Here is a 26,268-nt window from a genome sequence, read left to right on the forward strand (position 1 = left end):
CTTTTGGTATTCAAGGATTAAAACCTGTATATTGATTTTTTTAAATCTCAATAACACAGACAATTTTAACTACGATGCCAATATGCGATGCATTAAACTAGATTTGATTATTTTAAAGCTTCCCTGCTTAATATATTGGCTCAAGGATATTATGTTTTCTTGGAATGCCTATTTTCTATTAGATGAGACCAATTGCTGTGTCAGTCCACTAAGCCATTCCTAAGACTTATATTACAATAAATTAACTAGAGGACATTCCTTTGTTTTAGAATGCATATTCACATGATGCTAATATTGACTATGTTTTAAAAATTGACTTCTTGTGTAAGTTGCAGAAGTTCATTTTACAAATTGCCGTGAAATACATTTTTTTCATCATATTCTCTTCTATGCTTAGGAAATGGTCATTTTTTCGGATTTTGACTTGTATGGTATACTGAAAATACATATTATCTTATATGTACCCATTTTTTAAATCATTTTGATAACCGTAGAGTGGAAATGTCTAATAATGGGTATTTTAACTACATACCACGTTAAGTAAAGTAAAAAAAAATTGCATTAACCTTTCTCTTTTATCATTCAAAATTTATTTTTTTAAATTTATGTATTTACAAATTAATTCACTGTGAAGAACTTCCATTCCTAAAACCTTAACCATTGGTCCTGTGCTAGCTAAAATTAAATCCAACCGATGTATACGTATAAGTATTAGTATAAGATTTATAAGAAGTTGTAAAGTAAATTTATATTTTTAACTCAAAATTATCTATTGGGTAAAACAGAACATGTGTTCATTCGAAAATAAATTCATGCCGATTTGTCTGAGATTGGTCCTTAAAGGTTGTTACGCACTAGCATGTGACCGATCGCTAAGGTGTCAATGTATTATTTGTATTTCATATGAACACACTTAGGACGAGAAAGGTATATCTACCCGTTCGGTCGATTGATGCTTAAGGACGGGAAGGGTATTTTTGCCTTCTGCGCCGGCCTCATTTACAAAGAGGAATTATTCAATATTTTTATATTAATATTATGTACCAATTTCTTTGTTAACGTCTAAACTATATAAACACAATGATCAAATCCTGTCCGAAATGTGTTAAAAGTCATTTAAATGAAAAACAATGTATGTACATGCCAATGAACCCAATAAGTATATTACAAAAGTAAACCAAATGATTTGTACTTTTCATTATCACATCATGAAGTTTTCACTAACCAAGTGATATATTTTACAATTACTTTTTCTTGAAATGAGTTATTTTTTCAAAAAATTTTTTTTTTGTATTCGTAATTTCAATAATATAAATATAATATTCAATAATGAGTATAAAATAATCACCTGTTCTTCTGCCCACATTACTAGAAGGATCATATATACAAGTCCTTGGACTACAGGAAGTTGTAAAACTAGCATCCTCAGAAACCTCACGTTCCGCCTGGAAATTCACACATTTGTTACAGGTTTTAACAGAGTTTCAACAGATTATCATTTAATGATTTTAAAAAAGTACTTTAAATAACTTTGGGCTTACTTGTTGACTGACAGAAGAGGCAAGCAACAACAACATGGCCAACAGCAACACGGAGCGACACGAGGGTTCAATGAATCAGGTTTCACTTTCCTATAACATGCTTTGCATTATAATCCTGCATGATTGACTTTCAAACTAATAAAAACATATCTTCAAAAAATACTTTATACAATATACCATGGTTTAGTCAAAATCAACATCATCCTCTCTACAGGGGTAGGCAGAGAGGATGGTCTCACTCATCTGTCCTGACATACAAGCCAGAGTTGTCTAATGTATTAAGGAAATTGTATATAGCAACAATCCCCGCTTTATATAGGCAATATAAGCGTTATCTTTCACTATTTAAATGAAAAATGGCTCTATAACGAATGCTGCTAAACATCCAACATACAATTTAAATGAATTATTATCATTACTTATTCTCTTCCTTAAAGTAGAGAAAACTACTACTATTACTACCATCACATCGTGTCACTGGGGTAGGCAGAAGGGATGGAAAAGCAATCGTTCTAGGCTATCCTCATTTCCACACGCAATGTTTCAGAACTGAAGAATCCGTCGTATACAGACACTGGCTAGACTCAAGTTATCCAAGTACAACTCCTCATGGACTCATCGGTGCGTCTATTCCATTCGCAAAGAATCCTGTGCATTATGTATTCTCTATAGATATTAAACAGGTCAGGAGAGAGTATGCATCCCTGTCTTACACCTTTCGTAGTAGGAAAACTTGCAGTGTTTACACCATTGATTCTAATGATTGCCTTACTAGGAGTTTAAAAATCCGTGGATGAGCTTTATCAAACGGGATGGGACTCCAAATGTCCATGAGTACTTTCCACAGACGTTCCTATTTCACGCAATCAAAAGCTTGCAAAAAATACATTTATAATCTTACCTAATAAGCTCTGCTTCTCCTCCACAATAAGCAACGAAAAGACAAAATAGTTGATACATGGCAAACATGAACATTCCCTGAGCAACTGCTTCAGCCAATAAATGTGCTCGCGGGACAACAGTTGCACAGTATGTAGCTAATCCCACCACCTAAAAGAAATCACGTTTATCAAAAAACATTTAATGACAATTCAAAGAACAAATTTGTTTTGAACCTTACTGTAATCAAAATTAATATTCTAGGTGATATTATGTGATGCCTAGGGCAATCAAATACTCAAAATTTTACATATTCATTTTATATAATGTTATAATTCATTGAAATATTAATATTAATATTATACAGGGTAAACGAGTTTAGAGGGGACACTTTTAACTGTACTGATTTCGATATTTGTGATTATTCCATATTTTTTTTAAATTATCCCATTTTTATGCTATGAAAATACTTCCTTTAGATTAACAATTCCGGTATATGTATTTACAACAATTGTTTAACTCCAATGACGAGTGACACTCAATATGGCGTAATACGTCTCTACTACTGCTACTACTACTACCATCACGCTGCTTATCTGCAGGGGTAGGCAGATAGGATGGAACCCCAGATTTTTCTGCACTGACATACACTCCTCGCTTCCTTCACATCCATATATATCTAATCATACATTCCCTCCTATTGCGGAGACTTTTGACACCACCAGAATTTAGGTTCTGATTGATCTGATTGTGACAAGTCTTTCTCGGCCGTCCTTGTTCTGTTTTTATGCTCACATTCCCCATATATGTATATTTTTTTAGTCATTCACTCGTTATCAATTCGCACCACATGTCCATACCACCTTAAAGAACTCTTCCCAATCTTTTCAATTATCCCTTGTCCAGCCTTACATTCCTTTCTTAATTTTAAAATAGTTGTTGAAAGAATTATACGTTCCATGTGATAGATAAAAGTATTTAGATGAGATTTTTTTTAATAACAAAACTAAAACTAAAAAAAGAACTTTGGCGGAAACTGGTGGAATAAAAACCAATACAGGCTTGGATTGAAAAGGGTTAATGTGTAATCCTATATGTTTTCAGTATCATTAGTTGAATAATTATGAAAAAATGTCAGAAAAAGACAGTCTTTTGCTTCAAAATTACATACAAAATTAATTAATCAATATTGTGGTAATATATTTTGTTATATCCGGCACAGCATACATATAATAATATTTGAGTCAGGTGTGTTTTTAAACCACAAAACGTGCTTTAGAAAAACATTTCTAAAAACAGGCAGTACCTTTCATGCTCGACCCTAGGTAAATTTTAATTTGATAAACCAAATATTGACAAGAAAGGTTTTAGGAAAATTAGGAAAACTAACATTAACGTGGTTTTGAAATAGACGGAGCTTAAAAATAATATTGACTTAGCTTGCCTTAACAACATAATAAAACGATCTAATCTGAAGCCACACCCCATCAACTAACTACCCTAACTATTCATACAAACACAATAATAAATTCTTTCATACATTTATTAGGAAAAAATGTTTGAAGGAAGAAAATACTTTTTTTTGTATGAGCTTTTGTGTAGTTTTTATTTAATTTCTCATTTTAGTGTTACGAATACTCAAGTACTGTCCACCTCCATACTCTAAAGGTTGGCGGGTTTGGCTGCCCTACTGGAGGTCCCGGGTTTGATTCCCAAGGAGGTAAAAATAAATATATAAGTGATTTTTCACTGTAACATTTATTTATTAAGACCTTGGACTGATACCTTCAGCATAGGAATGCTAAATGTATGCTGATGGTATGACGATGACTTTGCTTAGTAATATATATTGCAAAACCAAAATGTGAGTTTCAAAAACCCCCAAAAAGAAATTGATTATTTCCTATCATTTTTTATTGATTAATATCTATCCATTTTAACTTAAATTTTACTTGGTAAATGCCACTTTTTCTTAAAAATCTATCGTGAAACTTATATCGATGCATTTCGATTTCAGTACGATGTTCGAAAATGATGCAGAATGCGTCGAAACGCGTGTCACAATTGATTTGAGGAATAGTGGTATTCACAAAGCAAAATTTAAATTAAAAAAATTATATTGAATATTGTAATTACATGAAATACAAATACTTGAAATTTTTGCCAAATACTTGAAAGTGGTCAGGTTAGGAGTCGTAATAATCGGTAGGTATGTATGAGGAGATGCATGAATGTGGAAGAAACGAAGAATGTTTGTAAAGACAGAGTGGTGTGGCGTTCTATTCTCTCTGCCTACCCTGGGGTGAAGCAGCGTGATGGTTAGTTAGTTAGTTTTTTTGTAACTACATTTAATACATAATTACTGGATAAAATTCACAAATTTATGTGATATAAGTATTTCCTTAATTATTAGTTTTATAGCCTCAATGTTTTTCTTAATTTCTGAAAGCAATCCTTTGTATGTGTCATGTCGTGTCGCCTTGATGTCAACTATCCTATACTATACTAGTAATTATCCTTGTCTCGGGCAACTCTAAACAGCGCCTCGACGATCTTCATCCCTGTCCAATCTCCTATATTCTGAATCCAGGAGATCTGTCCTCAGCCCACCCCAAAAACAATACTTATTATTTTGTAATTTGAATATTTTCTCACCGGGTAGACGCTGACTACAAATGCCGTGTGAGTCTTGACACCCGATGACGCGTGTTTCATGACATGTCGCAATGTATCGAGATACAGAGCCAACATGATCAGCACTGCCATCCCCCCACAGGAAAACAGTATCACCCCGTACATGTTGATGGCTGAAAATCAGATAAAACCATTCATTGTCTTTTAGCTACTGAAATACCTCAAGTGAGAGCTAAATTGATCAATCAACTTCTTTTAGATTTAATTGTACCAAACACCTAATGGCTATATATGAAGATGTATTTTGTTATTAAAAGCATTGATAACTTTGAGGTATGGTAATATAATACTCTCCTTATCATTCATCGTTCACTTTGTGTAATGCCATTAAAGTGGAATTACACAAAGTGAACGATGAATGATAAGGATAGTGTTATATCAAGATGTCTTGTATATTAGGTATCTGAATAGAGGGAGAAGAAAATATGAAAGACTAGGCATTCACAGGGCTCAAAACCTGGCACTGGCTGGCCTTAAGCGATCACTTTATACACTGTGTAACGTTTACTGTTCTGCCTATCATATTGCCTCAATTTTCATAAGTTGTTATTTGAATACTCCATATATACTTTCTACTAAATTAAAAATCCATATTGCCTTAATTTTCTATTTCAGTATTCTATATTTATTTTTCAAGGCACTTTTCTACTTAATGATTTATTTTTTTCCAGTAATACTTCAATTAAAAAAAATTAAGGCCATGATAATCACAAATATATAATAAGTCATATCCTTGGAGGACCTCTACTGGACTCCGAGAAGGTGAAGCTCCTACCACCAAGACAGGTCGTGAGTTACATAACACACGTAGGTCTTGGGAGTGAGCTGTGATACAGAGGGAGGTCACAATAGACCTAATATAGTCGCAGTGACATAAGGGATGCAAGATCCCTTGACCTCAAAAAAAATCAAAAATTTAATTTTGTTTGTGTTTTGTATTGTTCATTTATTTCTAAATACAGTTATTTGATTTATTTTGAACCGATTTTTATAGAACGGACTTTCGGTTCTAACGGAGGGGGTTCTCCCCCCCATTAGTCCGTTATATCGAGGTTTAACTGTATTTTTTACCGAGCGATATCTGGCTTTACATAGTTTTCAATTACGAATTTTACATTTTAGTTTAATTTAATAAAAAAGTGACGTAAAAATATCAATAGGTATCAGCGATACAAGGGCTTTAACCCTGTGAATCTATTTCTGGTTACAGCATTGTGAGACAATGATATTATGAATAGATAAAATTGATAAAATACGAATATAATACATTGATAATTTGTAAAAAAAGTGGTTGCCATATATATTACATAAATCAGTTTCAAAGAAAAGAAAATTGTTTACTCATATCACATTTACGTTGCGGAATAACATGATGTTTTAAATATAAAAATTAAACACTTTCATAGCACCACTTTTTAGTTTTTTAATGTAAACACGACTAGTTTAACCTTGCATTTTTTACCTAATGATGAGAACATCTATAGTTGTCGAAACTATTCGCTACATTAATAAGCTCAAAAATGGTCTAATACATGTGGTTTTTTTTTTTAAATATATTTTAAGTAAGTTTTGATGTCTTTGATCATTTTCGCTGATTAATAAATTTAATATTGGATGAATATTAAAATATAATCATTCATTATATCGCTCACTCCTTTCAACAAAGTCATGTATCAAAAAAACTAGATTTTTCAGGAGATCGTTTTTAAAGTTTGAGAATATAATAAAATATATAGAAAATAAATATCAAGCCACTTATTCAACTGTTTTGAAAATTTAAAGCATTAACTTTGTAGATCATATTGATATATTATTTTAAATAATATACTTATTGAACTTTTTACTGAGCAACAGATATTTTTAGGTAAAACCTGAAGGTTTTTAATCCATTTGAAAAATAAATGTTTATTTAAAAAAAAAAACCTTTTCTTCGAAATGCAAAAACAACACTTTTCGCTCTGTAGCGGGTAAATATTAAGTTAAAAATATGCGGCTTTTGCTGGGATATAGTACATTTTCTGGGCATTTCGAAAACATGCACAACTGAAAATTGACGATATTTGATTTATGACGTTGTTGAAAGGAGTGAGCGATATGTTTTCAGGTTTGCCTTCTTGCATATTTAATCCAGTTATTAAACTTGTTTGATATACGAGGTCGGGCACAACCACAAAAAAATATGTTTGTTTATATTTAAAATATACATAATAAATATTAGATAAAAGTAAACAAAATAATATAGTTAGCTTAAACTATTTCTAAAATAAAAATGGTTAAAGCCTCAATGACGGATATAGTTCACCCGAAAATTAAAAACTGCACTACTAACGATATATAAAATATTGTAATAAAAGGCATCTATTTTTAAAAGAACATTATTAGTTTTATTCGCGCAGTAAAAAGTAATCTTAATATGGAAAAAAATATTTATATCACTAATTTTGAGAAATTAATCCCTTATGAGTATTTGTTACTTTTCCTTGGTTTACATTTCATTCCAGCTTACGGGTGTACTCTCAAATATATGTACAAAGTCAGTACGCGACCGGCTGCGCTAGAAGCCACACGTGTTGCCACGCATTTAATTTTTAGAACATATATTGGAATTAGGCGAATAAATATATTTTTTAATTTTTTGAACTCTTTACCTTCCAATAACTCCTTTCTAATTTTAAAAGCATGTATCTATTTGGAAGAAATACTTATTTTTAGCCATACAAAAATAGTGTTTTAAACAAGAAAAGCTAACGTTAAGTGCTACCTGGGTTTGGCGACAATTAAGTTGTGATTTATCAAAAACTCCGCCTCCGTGGTGTAATGGTCAGCATGCTCGGCTACCGTTATGGAGGTCCCGGTTTCGATTCCCAGGGAGGGTCAAATAAATAAAAATTGATTTTTTCACTCTAATATTTATTCAACATTACCCTGGACTGGTATCTGAAGCGGAGGGCTGATCACCTTTCCTTCATGTGTTAACGATCAAGATAACACTGCGTTTATATGATGCAGTGCCCTATGCACCATTGGGGTGCGAATGAGGGTATGGATTTATCAAAAACTAGGCCTAGGTATTGATGTAAAATTGACAAATTTATATTAGGCGCAATACGCAACGAATTTTGTGTAGTGATTGACATGATAAGCTTTTAGTGGTCGAATCTAAAACCGAATTAATTAACGACTCCCATTAAAGAAATCCACCTGCACGCACAGTAAATAAACCATACATATACCACATAAAATAATAAAATGAAAATAATAAAAACTGTTTGAAATTACGATGATATTTGACTGTAAACGATAAAATCGTAAGAATTTCCGCGTATATTAAATTAAAATATTATCTAATATGATATTGAATAATATTACGATATCAAAGCAAACTTATGTATAATACACATTTCAAAAATCATTGGTAATTATTTGATAAGTAGGTGTTCAGGTAAATATTTCATTACGATTTACGTTTAGTACGCTCGAAATCGTTCACACGTTGACGCAAGATTGAGATATGCAAGAAAATCGTTCTTATTTCATAATAAACCGTCTTAAGCCAAGGTAAACGAGTCTTTCCGGTTTCTCGCGTCTTTCACTTTCGGAATACCAATAATCTTCTCCGTAAGGTGAATTGAGATACTTGCGATTCCATTGAATTGTCGGTTTCACCGTAAAGTTGACAATATTGGAACATTAGGTCATTGGATTATGTACCTACTTATGTATATGTAATACATGTAACGCGGAGGAACGGCTTTCCGGCACCATTTTTCCCGGATGTATATTTTTTTAAATTTTCAAAATCAAATATACGACACAATTTTCATGCTTACGTAATTACAATCTATATTTATATAATTCATCAAATTGATAAAATATAGTATTTTAATGAATATTTCAATGATATTTGAGTACATTTTTTTAGTAAAAAGCTTGACATGAAGTGAGTTCCGAAGACCTTTTTTTTTTTAAAAAAACCCTGATAATAACTTTGAATAAATTAATAAGAAAATATAAGGATGCATTTTATACACACTAGCTGTATCCGTCAACGCGTTGCTGTGACTCGGTCTGGTTGAATTGAAAAGAAAGAAAAGAAATAACAATTTTTACTTTTATGTTTCATTTCACAATGCTTACATCAAAAATCTATTAAAAATTATTTTCAAAATATCAAAAATCTATTAAATAAGAATGCAATCGAAAACAAATAAAAATGCATAGTGAAAGTAGATGTTCAGAAGCTGTCCGCAATGAGAAATGTTAAGTATTGCGTATGTCGCTGTTACGTTCAATAGACGGCGCTGACATTGTGGTAAAAAAAAAAATAGGTATAAACGCCTGTCACAAGTAGATAAAACACATCTTTATTCAAACGCAACGTTGTTTCAACATTTTCATGTTTTCAGACAATTACTTTGGGATATTTAAGACTTTTTTGGACTACCGAATATATATATATATATATATATATATATATATATATATATATATATATATATATATATATATATATATATATATATATATATATATATATTTATATATATATATATATATATATATATATATATATATATATATATATATACATATATGAATATATATATATATATATATATATATATATATATTTATATATATATATATATATATATATATATTTATATATATATATATATATATATATATATATATATATATATATATATATATATATATATATATATATATACATATATATAAATATATATATATATATATATATATATATATATATATATATATATATATATATATATATATATATATATATATATATATATATATATATATATATATATATATATATAAATATATACATATATATATATTTATATATATATATTTATATATATATATATATATATATATATATACATATATATATATATATATATATATATATATATATATATATATATATATATATATATATATATAAATATATAAATATATATTTATATACATATATATATATATATATATATATATATATATATATATATATATATATATATATATATATATATATATATATATATATATATATATATATTTATATGTATATATATATAAATATATATATATATTACTACTACTTACTTACATTTTTACTTCATTATCAATAATGAATTTGGGCAACCAATGAACTCTTTTAAATATGTAATTGCCGACAACCTTTATTTTTTTATCTGCAAACATATACATTTGGTTTGTCACAAATATTTCTAACAAAAAAATAGAAAGAATAGATTTTTTTTGGAATAACACGCAAAGCATCTATTAGAGGCTTGTCTGCAGATAGGATAGTGAGGAAAGGGAAGGTAAATGTGAAAAATACATCACAAGCACCCAGACAAATACAAAATATTTTTTTCAAATTCATTTTGCAATTGGCGAGAATCGACACAGTTGAGCGTCTACCCAACGCCGCGGCGCCTGTCTGCGTCACTATATACTATATGTATTACTTCCGGTGATTAAAAAAAATGTATATGTAAATAATACATTAATATACATCTTTCAAATTAAAAGTGAGTGGTTAGTTTATTTTTGTACGACCGTGAAGACATCTGACTTATTACTAAGAGGAAACTTGATTTATTTTTAAAACTATCATGTATTAAACTTAAATATATGACATCATAAATTGGCGTTGAAAATCGTTGAAAAGCTCATGGAAATTAAAACAGAGAAACAAAAGAACTGATTGTTCAAATAATAGACATTTTAATTTGTGATTTTACTTAGCTTTGCCAGTGATAAGGATTTTTGTATTAGTTTATTGTTTTTTTTTTTAAACTAAAGATGGAGGACTAATTTATTATTTTTTTAAAGTATGATGGGTACATTTATTGAGTATTTTAAGATCGTACAATATTATTTTTTGACATCTCATCAAAGATGAAGAAGAATATGGAAGTCTGGGCATTTACGGGGCTGACGACCGTCATCGGCTGGTTTAAGTGGCCACTTTACACACGTGTAACATTCACCAATTCTACCCATTATTGACAACCACACGACTCAAATTCTTGGAAGTTCTATATATATGAATCAATTTAGAAACCTTGTTCTTGAATCACTAGAACTTCACTAGAGACATCTATTGGTGAGATGTAAAGAAGCTTTTTTACTAAGCAGAAATTCTTATATTAGTATGTGAGGTCCGAATCCTGGATTATAATCACACACATGAGAAACGCCAGAAAATACCATTTTCATTTTTATTATTTTTTAAGCTTATAATTTGACCAGATAATTTATTTTAACATTTTGAGTGTGTCCAAATACTTGTTCACAAAATCTGGATTATCTCCAATTACAGGAGATATTTTCATGAAGATAACTCCTGTAATTGGAGATAATCCATATTTTGTGTACAAGTATTTGGACACACTCAAAATGTCGTACAATATTGTTTAAGGAGGGATATTCGAAAGCCAACTTAATTTTCTTTACACCCAGGTAACATTTTACGCAATTGAATTTTTGCATAAAATACCGTTTTAGTATTAGAAACATAAGTTTTTTTCAAAATAAACATATATTTATAAAAAAAGAGTAATTGCGATGTAAAGAGTTTTAAAAAATTATAATTTCTCAGTATATATTCTGTATCGGGTTGTGATCTCGTGGTTAGTACCACGGACTCTTCTTCTAAGTCAGAGTTTCTCGGTTCGAACTCAGTGTACCACAATTTGATACCTATTTCTAATAATGAGCCGGTTAGGCTCACAGAAATGAAATTGAAATATTTGTGTTAATAATAAAAACACATATTTTACTTTTAAAAAAATCTAATTCCAATATATATATATATATATATATATATATATATATATATATATATATATATATATATATATATATATATATATATATATATATATATAAAAAATTGTACGCGGAAACAAGTTTGGTTCCTCGCGCAACTGCAGCCGGTCACGTAGTGAATTGTATATTTGCAAGTACCCCTTTAATATTCGACGGGTATTCTCTGAGGACAGAAAAAGTCGAGTCGTTTAAAATCATGAGCGATAACAATTTAAGTATTATAAACCTAGGTTTGTTGCAAAACTGCAGTTTCCTATTACATATACTGTAACAGTTCTAACACGATGAGATAATTAACCGGTTCTAAATGTAGTTCAGCGAGTTACCGAGAGGAGAAAGTGTTTCATCTGATTCATAAAAAATATACGCAAAGATCTGACTTATCTAGTTTATTTTGTAATCAAGTCATAAGATTATTCGATTCACATTTTACGATCACACTTAACACAATTAATTCTCGAAACGAAACAATTGCATATTTACATATTTTGCAATAGAATTGTTAAGTCTCATTTGCGACAATTTATATATATATATATATATTTATTTATATATATATATTTATATATATATATATATATATATATATATATATATATATATATATATATATATATATATATATATATATATATATATATATATATATATATATATATATATATATATATATATATATATATATATATATATATATATATATATATATATATATATATATATATATATATATATATATATATATATATATATATATATATATATATATATTTATAAATATACTTTTTTTACTGTTCCTTCTTCACTCATTCGATCCACATGCCCAAACCATTTTAATATTACCACCCCTTTCTTAATTTTTTCGATAATACTTATCTCAGCCTCGCATTCTTTTTATATTTTTTTTTATTCATTTAATATATTTACATTTTTATTTATAACATAATACATTTGGATCATTAATACATATGGAGAACTTTTATATTTCGATTCGCTGTGCCTCTCCATAAAAGAGACTGTGCTCTTATGCTTGTCTTATATTCTTCTCTTGTCTTATATTCATATGTATGCATATATATTAAACTTTTTTTTTAATTTTGAAGAAACGCATTGCAATACAACAGTACAACTCACATTGCATCACAATGTCCACACAAAATTTCACAACACTTCCGTATAAGCGGGTACAAATATGCCTTGAAAACCGGTTTTAGAAGAAAATTTCTATTATTTAGAGACTGGTGCATCATAAACTCAGTAGAAATGCGTTTTGACTTCGCATTGCATGCAATGACGAGTGTATGCCTCTTTCGTAATCGCAGATACAATGTAAGGCCCTTTGGTACCTATGTACCTCGTTTAAATTTACGAGATCAGCAGATCAGCCACCTGCCAAACTCGATTAAATCCATGGTTACCTTCAAATCCCGTCCTCGGTTTATATTAAAATGCTTATATTCGTATCACGCTAATATATGAACTATTTCACGTTTTAATATTATTTTGAGAAATCAAAATACTTTTTTTTTTTTATCCACTCACATTTTTATTAACAACCAACTAGTTATGACTAGTCATAAATTAAACCCTGAAGAGGGCAACAGGTTGTTGCCGAAACTAGTTGGTTGTTAATAAAAATGTGAGTGGATCAAATAACAAAGTATTTTTATTTCTCAAAATAATGATCCACAAAGATCTCAATATGATCCACAGAGTTAATGCTTTCAGTATTCAAAACATATTTCACGTTTTACTTGATTTTTTGTTGTATGGATACCTATTTATATTATTTATTGACATTTCAACATAGATGAAGAAGAATATGGAAGTTTGGGTATTTACGGGGCTTACGACCGTCATAGGCTGGTTTAAGTGATTACTTAACACACGTGTAACATTCACCAATTCCACCCATAATTGACAACCACACTACTCAAACATTCTTTGAAATTTGATCATTTCTATAGATTTTCCAAGAATTTGAGTAGTGTGTTTGTCAATAATGGGTAGAATTGGTGAATGATACACTGTGTAAAGTGATCACTTAAACCAGCCTATGACGGTCGTCAGCCCCGTAAATGCCCAGACTTCCATATTCTTCTTCATCTTTGGTGAGATGTCAAAAAAATAATATGAAAATTAACTCCTGTAATTGGAGATAATCCAGTTTTGTGAACAAGTACCATTGTTACCCACATAAAATCTATTGTATGGATGATTTGGTTATTTACAGAGGGTTTTAACGAAATATATAACAAAGAAGACACCGTACAGGTTATTAAGATTAAACTTCTTACAACATAAGGAAGAATTCCGTGATCCGATATTTTCGAGATATTACATAAGACCTAATATTTATTTGATATGAACTTATATCTGAAGCGCAAGTCAACTTACTTTCATTAATTTAATGATCAAGAAAATACTACTTTGTCCGACTAATGGTCAACACACACGGCTAACGTTCTGGAGGTCACGAGTTCGATTCCCGAGGGGGTCAAATAAATTTAAGGGATTTTTTCACTCTAACATTTATTCAATAATACCCCGGACTGGTACCTGAAGCGGAGGACTGATCACCTTTCCTTCGTGTGCTAACGATCAAGATAACACTGCGTTTATCACGCAGTGCCCTATGTACCGTGGGATGCGGATGAGGGATTTTAAAAAAATACAACACAAACGTAAAAAAATTAAAGTATTCACAAAACACAATGATAAATATTACTTAAACAACGCGTGGTATGTCAACTGTTCATATATAGCATCTGACGTGTACACCTACAACGCGTACATGCGATACACTCTATGTCATATATTTCTACTATTCTGTAAAATTCCCAAATAAAAACATTAAATCTTCTCTCTTGTGTAACGAAATTTGCCTGAAAACGTGACGCGTCCTTGAATTCACACCCAATTCTCATCCGATTTTCAATTATCGAATCGCTGCCTAAAATGGATCTCTTTAATATGATTATAAGATTAAAAAACTTTGTTTACGCTTTGAATGAAATTTGTGATATTTAATTAACAACTCATTTTCAATCATGGTCCTGTGGGATACAAAATATACATATGTACGAGTTTAACAAGAATGTTTAACCACGTGAGTTTAAAACACACCTTTAAATAAACATGCTAAACCCTGAGGAAAAGGATAGTTAATTTGATGCAAACAACTCTTTTTCCTAATTATTGGCTGTATACAGGGCTGGAATTACAGTGAAAAAATAACTCGATAGCTACCTAGTGTAGATAGTTTTATTATAATTAGTTGTCTTAACTTGATTTGAAACATCTATCGTTGTTTCCATATGAAAGAAGATGGAATTCTGAGCATCTCAGGGCTTGCGACCTGGCATTTGGCTGGCTTAAGCGATCACTTTATACACTTGAGTAACGTTCACCATTCTGCCCATTATTGTACAATTTTTTTTTTTGTATTATTTGTTCGGGAATTGTACAGCTTTGCATTTAAAAAAGTATATAATAAACAAAAGTTACATTAACAATAATAAACATTACATTACGTTAATATATTATTAGAAAAAAACCAATATTTTTAGCTTTTCCACTTTATTTTTATTTGACCAGCGACCGGGTTTCGTCCCGCGACCAGCGATCAAATAAAAATAAAGTGATATATTATTAGATTAAAACCAATATTTTTAGCTTTTCCACTTTTTTATTTGACTAGCGACCGGGTTTCGTCGTTACCGACATCATCAGACAAGTCTGATGATGTCGGTAACGACGAAACCCGGTCGCTGGTCAAATAAAAAAAGTGGAAAAGCTAAAAATATTGGTTTTAATCTAATAATATATTAAAAATTCAATTCCATCACGAAGTGTCAGTGGATAATATAAATCTATTAAAAATAAAGTGGAAAAGCTAAAAATATTGTTTTTTTTTTCTAATAATATATTAAAAATGCAATTCCATCACGAAGTGTCAGTAGATAATATAAATTTACATTACATTAACAAAAATAGTTACATTAACAAAAATAAAGCCAATTAAACAATACCACATTTTTAAAACACCCAAATTGCTTGAATTTTAAAACTTGTATATAAGCAATGGTGTCGATTACTCAATAAATTTATTATAAAAAACTGACTAATTAATAGCTACGCCACTTCTTTGCAGAGATAAGCAGAAATAATGGAACGCCACACCCTTCTGTATTTGCAAATATTATTCTCCTTTTCCACATGCATCTTTTCATACACACTTACCATTACGATTATTCCGACTCCCTAACCTGGCCACTTTCAACTATTTGAATTACTTGATCATGCCTTTTTCTCCTATCTTCCTCTGCTTCTGTTTTTAACTCAATTCATTTTCCTCACTCGTTCATTCCACGTGTCTGAACCTCAATACACCTTTCTTAATTTTACCGATAATGCTTATCTCATAAATTTATTAAAATTGCATTTATTTCTCAAACAACATGATATCCAACAAAAATAATAATTGAAGATTTCAACCCTCAAATTGATTTCCTTTTTACTGAATAGAGTATTCCCTGTCCTTTATTAGTATGAATATCAAACATACCAACTCCTGTTCAAATATGAAGATAAACACCATTTTTTAATGATGAGTATTAAGGAATATATTATTTCGAGAAATAAAAATACTTTGTGTTCTGATCCACTCACATTTTTATTTAACCAACTGGTTTCGGCAACAACCTGTTGCCCTCTTCAGGGTTACATTTATTACTAAATATATATACATTTTTATTTAACCAACTAGTTTCGGCAACAACCTGTTGCCCTCTTCAGGGTTACATTTATTACTAAATATATATATATAAAAATAAACAGTGTACAAGTTGTTGGGTTTCAAAAGGGTAGGGGTGGGGGTAATGGTGTTTTAAGGAGGGGTAAGAGCAAGGAAGGGGATAACTCTGTTTAGGTTGGGTTTGATTTTATGGGAAAAATGTTAAAAATGGGACTTTGGCTAATGTTTATTTGGTTATTAATTATATTTAATTTTTGTTTAACCGCTTTTTTTATTTCTAACACCTCTAAATTATTAATTTGGCTAGTTCTGTTATTACAATGCAAATTTTTTTATCCCATCTTCAAAATTTAACGAATGATTATTAGATAAGATGTGGTCCGCAAATTCCGAAAAAATATTATTATTAAGACATCTCATGTGTTCCTTAATTCTAATGTTAAATGAACGCGATGTTTTTCCAATATAAAATGCGTTACAATCATGGCAAGTTAATTTGTAAACCCCCGATTTATTTTAAATAAAAATGTGAGTGGATCAGAACACAAAGTATTTTTATTTCTCGAAATAATATATCAAGATGATCCACAAAGTTAATGCTTTCAATATTCAAAACATAGTATTAAGGAAGATTAAAAAAACGTTTACATTGTTATATGTACATATATGCATACCTATTGGTAGCTAAATTTTAAAGTGGATTAAATACGGTTAATCAATATTTGATTACAAATAATAGAGATTAAATAATTAAACATTTTTTATGGAGTTTGTTTTGAATCAACAAGTAATCACACATTTGCATAAGTGATTATGTGCATGCACGAAATTGTAAAACTTTACCTTAATACAACAATGAAAATTTTATCTTTTGTATGTCAATATAGTTACCTAGACGTTATTTACAAAGGCTTATTGTTCCTGCTATATAAATATTTTATTACACACTGTCTTCTTGTTCGGATTATATACTCTTCTCTATTTTTCTAGTGTATTTACAGTTATAGGGATGCTGGAAAATCATAATGGTTGATTCCCTTTTTGTGGCAAATTCTATCCAAAAATACTAAATTTATCCTTATTATTTTTTGACATCTCATCAAAGATGACGAAGAATATGGAAGTCCGGGCATTTACGGGGCTGACGACCTAATACGACGAAATAACTCCTGTAATTGGAGATAATCCAGATTTTGTGAAGTAGTATTTGGACTCACTCAAAATGTTATAAATTTATCCTTTTTTATTTATTATTATTATGATAAAGTATACAACATACGGAATGTAACTATGTGTAGATACGTCATATTATAATACATATGTTTGTATAACTTAGAAATTTTATTTATTAATTTATTTATTTAAACTTCATGTACAGAAAATAAATAAGTAGGTACATTGGCGGGCTTATTGCTAAAAAGCAATATCGTCCAACCAACCAAAAACAGACTAGTGATATTGATCAAAACGTTTGATACCATTTATAGCTGTTTGCAATCAGAGAGTAGATAGTACTTGAACATTTAAAAAAACTAAATAAATTTATCTTATACTTTTGTAATGATTCCCTGTTTTATCTTTATATTCTGTTTATTTACTGTGTTTATCATATTTACCACTACTTCGTATAACTAGGGGTAAATAAATAAACGTATAATTTAAGCATATAAATGAACTATCCTTACTACATAAGTTATACTGTAATCTAAACTATGTAATATATTTTGTACAAATTGTCTACGGCCGTTCATAAAACTAAAAAATAAAATATTAAAGTATTATTTTTTATCTCTTTCCGCAGCCAAAGGTATATAGGACACTTCGCTGGATTGACGCGATGTCAACTTGATAGTTAATTACATGAAGGCTGGTGATCAGCTCTGCACTAGTGTGTAAGACAGGTGCCGTGACGTAGTTAGGTAGACGCTCGACTGCAAAACTGGCATCGCGGGTTCAATTCCCGCCAAGTGCAAAATAAATTCAAGAAAGATTTATTTTCATTGATCTGGGTGTTTTTCACATACCTTCCCTAAACCTTCCATATTCTTACTATCCTACTTGCAAACAAGCCTCTAAAAATAGAGGCTTTGTGGGTTATTCCTTTAAATACGAAAATAACAAGAGTATAATCAATTTAACACAAATACGGAAACGATATTATAAATATATTAAAATTAAATACTTTCAGAATTATCCGTTTTAGAACTGATTTCACTTTGTAGACATTAGTTGATATTTTCTGCATATATTTTTTTATCAAACACATGATTACAATTTTAAATTAAAATATAATAAATCTTCACTGAGTTTTCCCTCGGAAAGGGCATATTTTACAATCATTGTTTAATTGGTTTTCGTAAGTTATTAGTTTGTCATATAATTATAGATGATATGGCTAAATGACGCGATCTATTTGGTTTCTACCCACCTCCATCACCAAATTATAAACAGCTCTTCTTATAAATCTTTCAAAAAGAAATAAGTGGAAAATGCTTGACATTTAAATAAATGTATATTTTTAATAGAAATACGTCTTTCAGTAATAGTCACTACAATATTTTGAGTGTGTCAACAGTTTTGTTCACAAATTCAGGATTTACTCAGCGTTAGACATATTTATTTTTAAAAAAATTATGAGTATCACAACATAGATAGAAGTCTATTTGAAACGGAAATACAGAAATCTGGTCTTTTACAGGGCTTGAAACCTGTCATTGTCTGATTAAAGTGAATACTTTATACACCGTGTAATATTCACCATTCCACCTATGATTGACATATCCTGTAAATGCTCAGACTTCCTCATTCCCACCTCAATAGACTATGTTGATATTTCAATAAAAATATTGAATAAATTCGATTAAAACTATAAAAGTAAGTAAAAATTGTTCTGTGATATATCGCTCACTCCTTTCAAGAACGTCATAAATCAAAAAACTCGATTTTTCAGGAGAACGTTTTTAAAGTTTAAAAATATAATACAATGTATTAAAAATAAATATCAAGCCACTTACTGAATTTTTTACTGTGCAACAGATCTTTTTAAGTAAAACCTGAAGGTTTTTTCTCCATTTGAAAAATATTTAGTTCATTTAAAAAAATAATTAAACAAAACCTTTTCTTCAAAATGCAAAAACAACACCTTCTGCCCTGTGGCGGGTAAATATTACGTTAAAAATATGCCGCTTCTGCTGGGATATAGTAAATTTTCTGGGCATTCCGAAAACATGCCCAACTGAAAATTGACGAATTTTGATTTATGACGTTCTTGAAAGGAGTGAGCGATATATGAACACGTTTTATAAACAGACATGTACATATATGCTCCGAATCATTTCCACTGAAAATTTACTAGCTACAAGCGATGTGTTGTGTATACGAGTAATTACAAAATTTAATCGATAACTTTTCAATGAATAATTAATTTAAAATTCAGTTCGATAAGGCAGAGGCGGCTACATGACGCCACCATGAGTATTCTGTTTGATATACAAATAGTATATGACATAGTAAATATTTTGAAAAGGTTACAGTTTTTTTACAATCAATACTGTCTATCCCCTACCTTGAGGTGAATTGAGCAAGCCTCCTATGGCATATACATTATATAACATGAAATTTAAAATACACATACCATACATGTATATATAAATATATATATATATATATATATATATAGATATATATATATATATATATATATATATATATATATATATATATATATATATATATATATATATATATATAAATATATATATATATATATTTATATATATATAAATATATATATATATATAAATATATATATATATATATATATATATATATATATATATATATATATATATATATATATATATATATATATATATATATATATATATATATATATATATATATATATATGCTTGACTCTGGCCAATATCTGTACCCGACGGATTCTCCAGTTCTTTGGACACATTGCGCGTGGCAACGAGGATAGCCTAGAACGGCTAGTTGTGATCGGTAGCCTGGAGGGAAAGAGAGGGAGAGGAAGATGCCCACACGATGGACCGATCAAATTAAGGCAGCAGCAGGTAACTCAGTGGTTTGAGCGCTACGTGCAGCGCAGTCAAGGGATAACTGGAGAAGAGTCATCGCTTCGCAAAGGGTCACAACCCTCAGCAATGAGGAATATGACGGAGAAGAAGATATCATTAATTAAGAAAATCGGTTTGATGTATATATATTTATTAGGTGTCTCAACCGAGGAGTACCATTTTTTAATACGAAGGTAATACGGAAGTCTAATTATAATTGGCATTACCTTGCTAATTAGAATTTTCTTTTTACATTATCAAATACTTTATTTTTCTACACTAATATATTTTAAGTTTTTACTCCTTTTTACTATCATAGTTTAAGTTTTTACTCCTGAATTCTTTCTACTTTTATTTATTATTTTAGAGATAGCATACAAAAAAAAACTCGTATAAGCTTGTGTAAACCAATGGATACAAGCCTCTTGATGAAGTTGTACATATTACACATACAATGTCCAGTAACCCATTTTTGTGCGAGATTCAAGCAACATCTTGCGAAATTATTGCGATGTAAATAGTAATATCCTTCTTATTAATAAATTATGAAAGCTATTTACAGATTTGGCGTTTAATTAGTACAACTCTATTTTAATTTATGTATTAAATGTTACATTATACACTGATTTTTTGAGTCTAAGAAGTTGTATTTTGTTGTTACAAACTGACAAAATAATCTACTTTTTCGCCTGGTAATGGCATTTAATGTCATTTAATGGCAAACTAATGTCTTCATTCGTTTGAAAATGCCATAACTAGGCGAAACAATTGTCAAAAAAAAAATTTATGTGTTTTCTAAACAATAAAATACAACTTAGTAGACTCAAAAAATTAGTGTTTGATTTAACGTTTAATACATAAATTATCAAAGTATTTCTTTCCAATTCATCGCTTTGTCTCTGCAATACATATCGCTCACTCCTTTCAAGAACGTCATATATCAAAAATCGTTAATTTTCAGTTATGCATGTTTTCGAAATGCCCAGAAAATGTACTATATCCCAACAAAAGCGGCATATTTTTAATTTAATATTTATCCGCTACAGGGCAGAAAGTGTTGTTTTTTGCATTTTGAAGAAAAGGTACTGTTTAATTTTTTTTTAATATGGAAAATATTTTTGAATTGGAGAAAAAACATTAAGGTTTTACCTAAAAAGATCTGATGCATAGTAAAAAAATCAATAAGTGGCTTGATATTTATTTTTAATACATTTTATTACATTTTTAAACTTTAAAAACGATCTCCTGAAAAATCAAGTTTTTTTTTTAAATATGACGTTGTTGAAAGGAGTGAGCGATATATAAAAGGGTTTTTTTACTATTCCATTTATTAGTAAAATATATTTGGCAAAAAAATCTATTCATACCTGAAAAATAAGAGTAAAGATCAGGAAGCTCCTCGTTGGCACAGCCGGGAGAATCCAGGAAGGAGCCATTTTCGAAGGTTGAGAGATGTCCATGCCTTCCGCCAATATGTTTTGCCACCACATCCTTGCTGGGCTGATCTTCCATAGTCAGGATTCACAGCACCAAAAACTTTTAACTTAACACTTCAAACTCATTATATTTATTTGAAGACACATTGAATTTTCCACCCCTTGCAGTATTTATTATTTTTATCTCATTGTTTCGTATAACTCTTGGTTTATTAATTAAAATATGTAATTATTTGTATCATACTATTGATAACCACTCTCCTCGGAGCTGTTTTCTACCCGGAGAGCAGAATACAACTGAAATAACCTAAACTATTACGTAGCCTTAACGCTTTCAACACATTCACACTACCTGCGTGCAGATGGTGGCATAATGTCTGTGATAGAGAATTGGCACTCAATAATTTCAAATATTCTGTGATAGAGAATTGACTCTTAATAATTTCAAATATTCTGCGATAGAGAATGGACACTAAATAATTTCAGATATTCGAATAATAATTTAATGGACATTCATAATACCGACAAAAATTTATTCATTTATGTTTGGTCAATATTATCATATCAAAAGAATTTATCAAAACTGAAATAAAAATACGTTTTACATCAATCGTTAATTAATTTGAATCATGGTGTTCGGAGCTTCAGCCCCGGGATGATATTTAATGCATGTCGTCTTAGTGAGAAATGATTTACTCATAATCTTAGAAATCTCATTATGGATCAATTTTTTATATTATAAATATTTACAAAATATCTCTTCATTTAACTCTTAATCAAACAATCACAGGGCACAAACGTAAAAATATGTAAGTTAGCACCAAACACAATGATAAATATTACTAACACAACGCGTGGTATCTCACTGTTCATATATAGCGTCTGACATGTACATCTTATTCTATCGCTTTGTATAGTTGCTTTGTACGTTGCTCTATTTTGCTACAGCTCTCTTTCTCCTTCTCTCTCTCTATATCTTTCTTATTTCTCATACAATCAAATGTGCTTTACAAAGGTAACGCTTCCTTCAAATTTCAATATCAATTTTTTTCCAATTATCAATCATCGAATCGCTGCCTAAGAAGTTCACCTCAATAAAAAAAAAAGTATTTTATCTTTTATGTGCACTCAGTGGTGCATAGGGCACTGTTTTGCACAGACACAGGGTTATCATGATCATCAATAACGTGAACGCAGGGAAATCAGTCAGATAAATGTTAAGAGTATAAAATCTCTTTTATTTCTGTTGACCCCCCCAGAAATCGAACCCGGAACCTCCATCGCGGTTGTTAAACGCGCTAACCCTACGCACTACAAAAAACAATAATCAAATAATTTTAAACTCAACAAAACTAATACTTTTGAAGTTTTACTTCAAAATATTTTAAAAAGTACAGAAAAAAAATGATGTCACGAAAATATTTTTAGCACAAAATATCACGTGTGATTCAAAAATAAATTAAAACTCATAATTTTTACATACAATGTTATTACGTGATTTCATATTTTTCATTGTTATTCAACATGCCAAGTTGCATGTATTATTTTCGCGGCATTCAACTACAAACTGTAAAGCAATGTCCGCGAGGTAACTAAACATTACGTAATAACAATGAAATATTTAAAGAAAAGCGAAAATTCTTTTACCAGCGAAACTGGAAAAGGCGGGGAACGAAAGCGCTCATGCGGAATTATTCGCAACTACACTCCCGAAGCGAGCGCCACTACTTTCTTCAGCGGCCGCTCCACGAACTATGAAATTTTGGTATTTTGTCTTGTGCTGGCGCGCACGTGCATTATGCAATAGGAACCGTCATATCTATCAAACACAGTGGACATATTAGTATTTTTCAACGCTCTGTCATACTTTCAAATATTCTAAGCAAATTAAAAATAGGAGAAATGCTTGTCTTCATGAAGAAAACAACTACACGAAATAAATTGATGATGTTGGACTGCATTTGTTTTCATGTTATTATTATTGGATTGACATGACATAAAATTTTTAATAATTTTTCACAATAAAATTTTTATTTAAGAAAAAAATCGCACAAATCAATGCATACTCCTTATATAATAAACCATTTAAGTGCAAAATAAGTCTTTTCTATGCAATTCATGTCGAATTGTTTATGAATGAAATTAAGAAAATAAGCATGGTTAAAAAGCACAAAATTAAAATAATATGCAAAAAGAAAAGGACTGAATTGCATAAAATAAAATTGCGAAGGTTTTTTAAAAATTATTTATGACAGGGGTTGTTATCAATATATAATTCATAATTCGATAAAATGAAGAAGTGATTGGGATAGCAATTTGTAAATCTCGCTATGTACAGGACTCACGATATATCATCGGCTGATTTAAGTACTCAATCAAAACTCTCTAACATTTACCATTTACATAATAATAATTAATTTGAATAATTTTTAATGCGCGATTCACTATCACTCGAAATTCAATCAATACGGTTGTCCGTCTCAATAGTGTAGTAGTTGCGAGTTGGAATCCCAAGAGGGAAAAATAAATATAAGTTATTTTAACCCACGTATTTATTTAATATATTTCCAGGACTGCAAAAAGCACAATTGCCCAGTCTTCATGCAGTGCCCTATGCGCCGTTGGTTGCGGAAAAGATAAAATCGTTGTCATTTATGGCGATGGTAAGCAAAATATAAAGTTATCTAAACTTAATAGTTTAGTCTAGTAACAATCGTTTCAGTTTTCATATTTCATCTTTATGTTTTGCTTGAAGTTTGTACGGAATCTGATTTCAAACTGAGTTCAAAAGAACAATTTGATATGGCATCTGTCAACCTTCAAACTTTCAACATGAGCTGAAATTTTTAATGGTTCGCATCAATAATTAGCAGTAAGCTCTTGTTTAATCATTTGTTAAAACATTACGATAAGTTACATAGGCTCACTGGGTTTTACTACATCTTGGCACCGCCCACAAAAGTTATGGAGTGGAAGTTTAAAATACAATATAACAACAAGGTCAATGTTTCGAACTTCATATTCCAATGATGCTGTCATTTTGTCACCACGAATTAATAATATGTATATATATATATATATATATATATATATATATATATATATATATATATATATATATATATATATATATATATATATATATATATATATATATATATATATATATATATATATATATATATATATATATATATATATATATATATATATATATATATATATATATATATATATATATATATATATATATATATATATATATATATGTCATTGATGTGGTGTGTTAATTAAATGTAATAAATTTAATTTATTGAGATCACAGATATGATGTTATTTAAAAAAAATTAACAAACATAATTTATCCAGAAAATATTTGTCGTAAAGATGTTCATTAATTTTATTTACATTTATGGTATAGTATAATAACTTTGTGTTTAAATATGTATTTTAATAAAATGTTCGTTAAGCTTGTAAGTATTTAGATACAATCACTTTATACAGAGTTTGTATATTGATCGTTTTTTGTTTAAATATTTTAATAAAATGTTTATTAAGCTTGTATGTAGATACAAGAACTTTATATAGAGATTGAACATCGATAATTTTTTTGTTTGAACATTTTAATAAAATGTTTATTTAGCTTGTATTTAGATAAAACCACATTATATAGAGTTTGTATATCGATCATTTTCGATGGCGCATAGGGCACCGCATCATATAAACGCATTGTAATATTGATCGTTAACACATGAATGTGATTAGCGCACTGCTTCAGGTACCAGTCCAGGGTAATTTTTCATAAATATTAGAGTGAAAATATCACTTTTATTTATTAAACCCTCCGCCCTGGGAATCTAACCCGGGACCTCCAGTACGATAGCTGAGAGTGCTGACCATCACACTACGGAGTCGGAAAGAATAATATATAATTAAGTTATAATATCCCTTGGTTAGTGATGAGTTCATGATGTGAGTATGAAAAATATAAATCATTCGTTTTT

The 26,268-nt window shown here is 29.6% G+C and overlaps 1 protein-coding gene across 5 annotated transcripts in view; it reads right to left on the bottom strand.

The window, feature by feature from the left end:
* LOC148308137 (organic solute transporter alpha-like protein) overlaps positions 1–24,000 on the bottom strand; it is a 30,813-nt gene extending 6,813 nt beyond the window's left edge. For 2 of the 5 annotated variants that reach the window (XM_088262216.1, XM_088262211.1), the window contains exons 1-6: positions 23,759–23,772; positions 22,196–22,571; positions 5,076–5,227; positions 2,443–2,591; positions 1,542–1,631; positions 1,349–1,445 (exon numbers count right to left, since the gene is read on the bottom strand). In XM_088262216.1, coding sequence (XP_088118342.1) covers positions 1,349–1,445; positions 1,542–1,631; positions 2,443–2,591; positions 5,076–5,227; positions 22,196–22,340 — 633 coding nt within the window. In that variant the 5' untranslated portion in view covers positions 22,341–22,571; positions 23,759–23,772. The other 3 variants (XM_088262213.1, XM_088262215.1, XM_088262212.1) reach the window with 3 other exon arrangements.
* Positions 24,001–26,268: the final 2,268 nt, after the last annotated feature.

Source organism: Brachycentrus maculatus, unplaced genomic scaffold (assembly GCF_059751285.1).
Source record: "Brachycentrus maculatus isolate JH-2025_06_01 unplaced genomic scaffold, ASM5975128v1 h1tg000175l, whole genome shotgun sequence".
Lineage (NCBI taxonomy): Eukaryota > Metazoa > Arthropoda > Insecta > Trichoptera > Brachycentridae > Brachycentrus > Brachycentrus maculatus.